Source organism: Micromesistius poutassou, assembly GCF_964030765.1.
Source record: "Micromesistius poutassou genome assembly, contig: SCAFFOLD_1612, whole genome shotgun sequence".
NCBI classification, from domain to species: Eukaryota; Metazoa; Chordata; class Actinopteri; order Gadiformes; family Gadidae; genus Micromesistius; species Micromesistius poutassou.
This window is the reverse complement of record NW_028178233.1, coordinates 1-2500: the sequence shown is the minus strand read 5'-3', so window position 1 is coordinate 2500 and position 2500 is coordinate 1. Positions and strand designations below refer to the sequence as shown.

The 2500-nt window shown below is 57.2% G+C and overlaps 1 protein-coding gene across 1 annotated transcript in view; it reads left to right on the top strand.

Moving 5' to 3' along the window:
• Positions 1 to 1843, top strand: part of pelp1 (proline, glutamate and leucine rich protein 1) — a 4811-nt gene extending 2968 nt beyond the window's left edge. The window contains exons 5-7 of the mRNA XM_084490462.1: positions 870 to 941; positions 1041 to 1100; positions 1568 to 1843. Of these exons, the coding sequence (XP_084346588.1) occupies positions 870 to 941; positions 1041 to 1100; positions 1568 to 1738 (303 nt within the window). The 3' untranslated portion in view covers positions 1739 to 1843. The remainder of the gene's footprint in view (positions 1 to 869; positions 942 to 1040; positions 1101 to 1567) is intronic.
• The last annotated feature ends 657 nt before the right edge of the window (positions 1844 to 2500 follow it).

Genomic DNA, 2500 nt, shown 5'->3' with positions numbered 1-2500 from the left:
TACCAGTTCACACCAGCACCACTACCAGTTCACACCAGCACCACTACCAGTTCACACCAGCACCACTACCAGTTCACACCAGCACCACTACCAGTTCACACCAGCACCACTACCAGTTCACACCAGCACCACTACCAGTTCACACCAGCACCACTACCAGTTCACACCAGCACCACTACCAGTTCACACCAGCACCACTACCAGTTCACACCAGCACCACTACCAGTTCACACCAGCACCACTACCAGTTCACACCAGCACCACTACCAGTTCACACCAGCACCACTACCAGTTCACACCAGCACCACTACCAGTTCACACCAGCACCACTACCAGTTCACACCAGCACCACTACCAGTTCACACCAGCACCACTACCGGTTCACACCAGCACCACTACCGGTTCACACCAGCACCACTACCGGTTCACACCAGCACCACTACCAGTTCACACCAGCACCACTACCAGTTCACACCAGCACCACTACCAGTTCACACCAGCACCACTACCAGTTCACACCAGCACCACTACCAGTTCACACCAGCACCACTACCAGTTCACACCAGCACCACTACCGGTTCACACCAGCACCCTCACCAGCACCCACACCAGCACCACTACCAGTTCACACCAGCACCACTACCAGTTCACACCAGCACCACTACCAGTTCACACCAGCACCCACACCAGCACCCACACCATATCTAAATGTCGTAATGTTCAACACTAAATCCTTTGTCTCATGGGATCATTCTATTCGTGTGTGTGTGTGTGTGTGTGTGTGTGTGTGTGTGTGTGTGTGTGTGTGTGTGTGTGTGTGTGTGTGTGTGTGTGTGTGTGTGTGTGTGTGTGTGTGTGTGTGTGTTCAGTGTGAGCTGAGTGCTCTGGAGGGGATGGCTGCCTGCATGACGCACTACCCCCGCGCCTGTGGCTCACTGCGGGTAAGAGACGCTCCGGACCCCCTCACACCACCACCTGTCTGTCTGCTGCACAGCCCGTCTGTCTGCTCCAGTCTCACTGCTCTCTCCATGCTCTCACAGGACAAACTGGGGGGATTTTTTCTGGCTAAGATCAGCAGCACCAACCCGACCACACAAGAGGTGGGTCTCAATGTAACGCTGTAATAACACGAGGTGTCCACCAGATGGCCTGTCTCAATGTAACGCTGTAATAACACGAGGTGTCCACCAGATGGCCTGTCTCAATGTAACGCTGTAATAACACGAGGTGTCCACCAGATGGCCTGTCTCAATGTAACGCTGTAATAACACGAGGTGTCCACCAGATGGCCTGTCTCAATGTAACGCTGTAATAACACGAGGTGTCCACCAGATGGCCTGTCTCAATGTAACGCTGTAATAACACGAGGTGTCCACCAGATGGCCTGTCTCAATGTAACGCTGTAATAACACGAGGTGTCCACCAGATGGCCTGTCTCAATGTAACGCTGTAATAACACGAGGTGTCCACCAGATGGCCTGTCTCAATGTAACGCTGTAATAACACGAGGTGTCCACCAGATGGCCTGTCTCAATGTAACGCTGTAATAACACGAGGTGTCCACCAGATGGCGTGCCGGTGCTACGGCCGGCTCCCCTGCCTGGGAGGGGCATTGGAGCGAGGGGTGGGGACCAGCAGAGCAGAGGCCTGGGCCAATCAGCTCCACTGCCTGCTGGCCTCGGCCAATAGCACGCTGGCTCAGATCTACCAAGGCGCTGAAGCAGGTGCGGTCTGTTGACGTCTAGTGAAGGAAGTGTCTTAGGCCACAGCGTTGTGATTGGTCGATACCGTGCCCTGGGCGGAGCCTCTCCTCCTCTCCCTGACTCTCCTCCTCTCCCCTCCTCTCCTCTCTCCTCCTCTCCCTGACTCTCCTCCTCTCCCCTCCTCTCCTCTGTCCTCCTCTCCCCTCCTCTCCTCTCTCCTCCTCCTCCTCCTCCTCTCCTCCTCTCCCTCCTCCTCCTCCCTCCTCTCCTCCTCCTCTCCTCCTCTCTCCTCTCTCCTCCTCTCCCCTCCTCTCCTCTCTCCTCCTCCTCTCCTCCTCTCCCCTCCTCTCCCCTCCTCTCCTCCTCTCCTCCTCCTCTCCCCTCCTCTCCTCTCTCCTCCTCCTCTCCTCTCTCCTCCTCCTCTCCTCCTCTCTCCTCCTCTCCCCTCCTCTCCTCCTCTCCTCCTCTCCCCCTCCTCTCCTCCTCCCCTCCTCTCTCCTCCTCCTCTCCCCTCCTCTCCTCTCTCCTCTCCTCTCCTCCTCCTCTCCCCTCTCCCCTCCTCCCCTCCTCTCTCCTCCTCTCCTCCTCTCCCCTCTCTCCTCCTCTCCTCCTCTCCTCCTCTCTCCTCCTCTCCCCTCCTCTCCTCTCTCCTCCTCCTCTCTTCCTCTCCCCTCCTCTCCTCCTCCTCCTCTCCTCTCTCCTCCTCTCCTCTCCTCTCTCCTCCTCCTCCTCTCCTCTCCTCTCCCCTCCTCTCCTCCTCTCCTCCTCTCTCCTCCTCCTCTCCCCTCCTCTCCCCT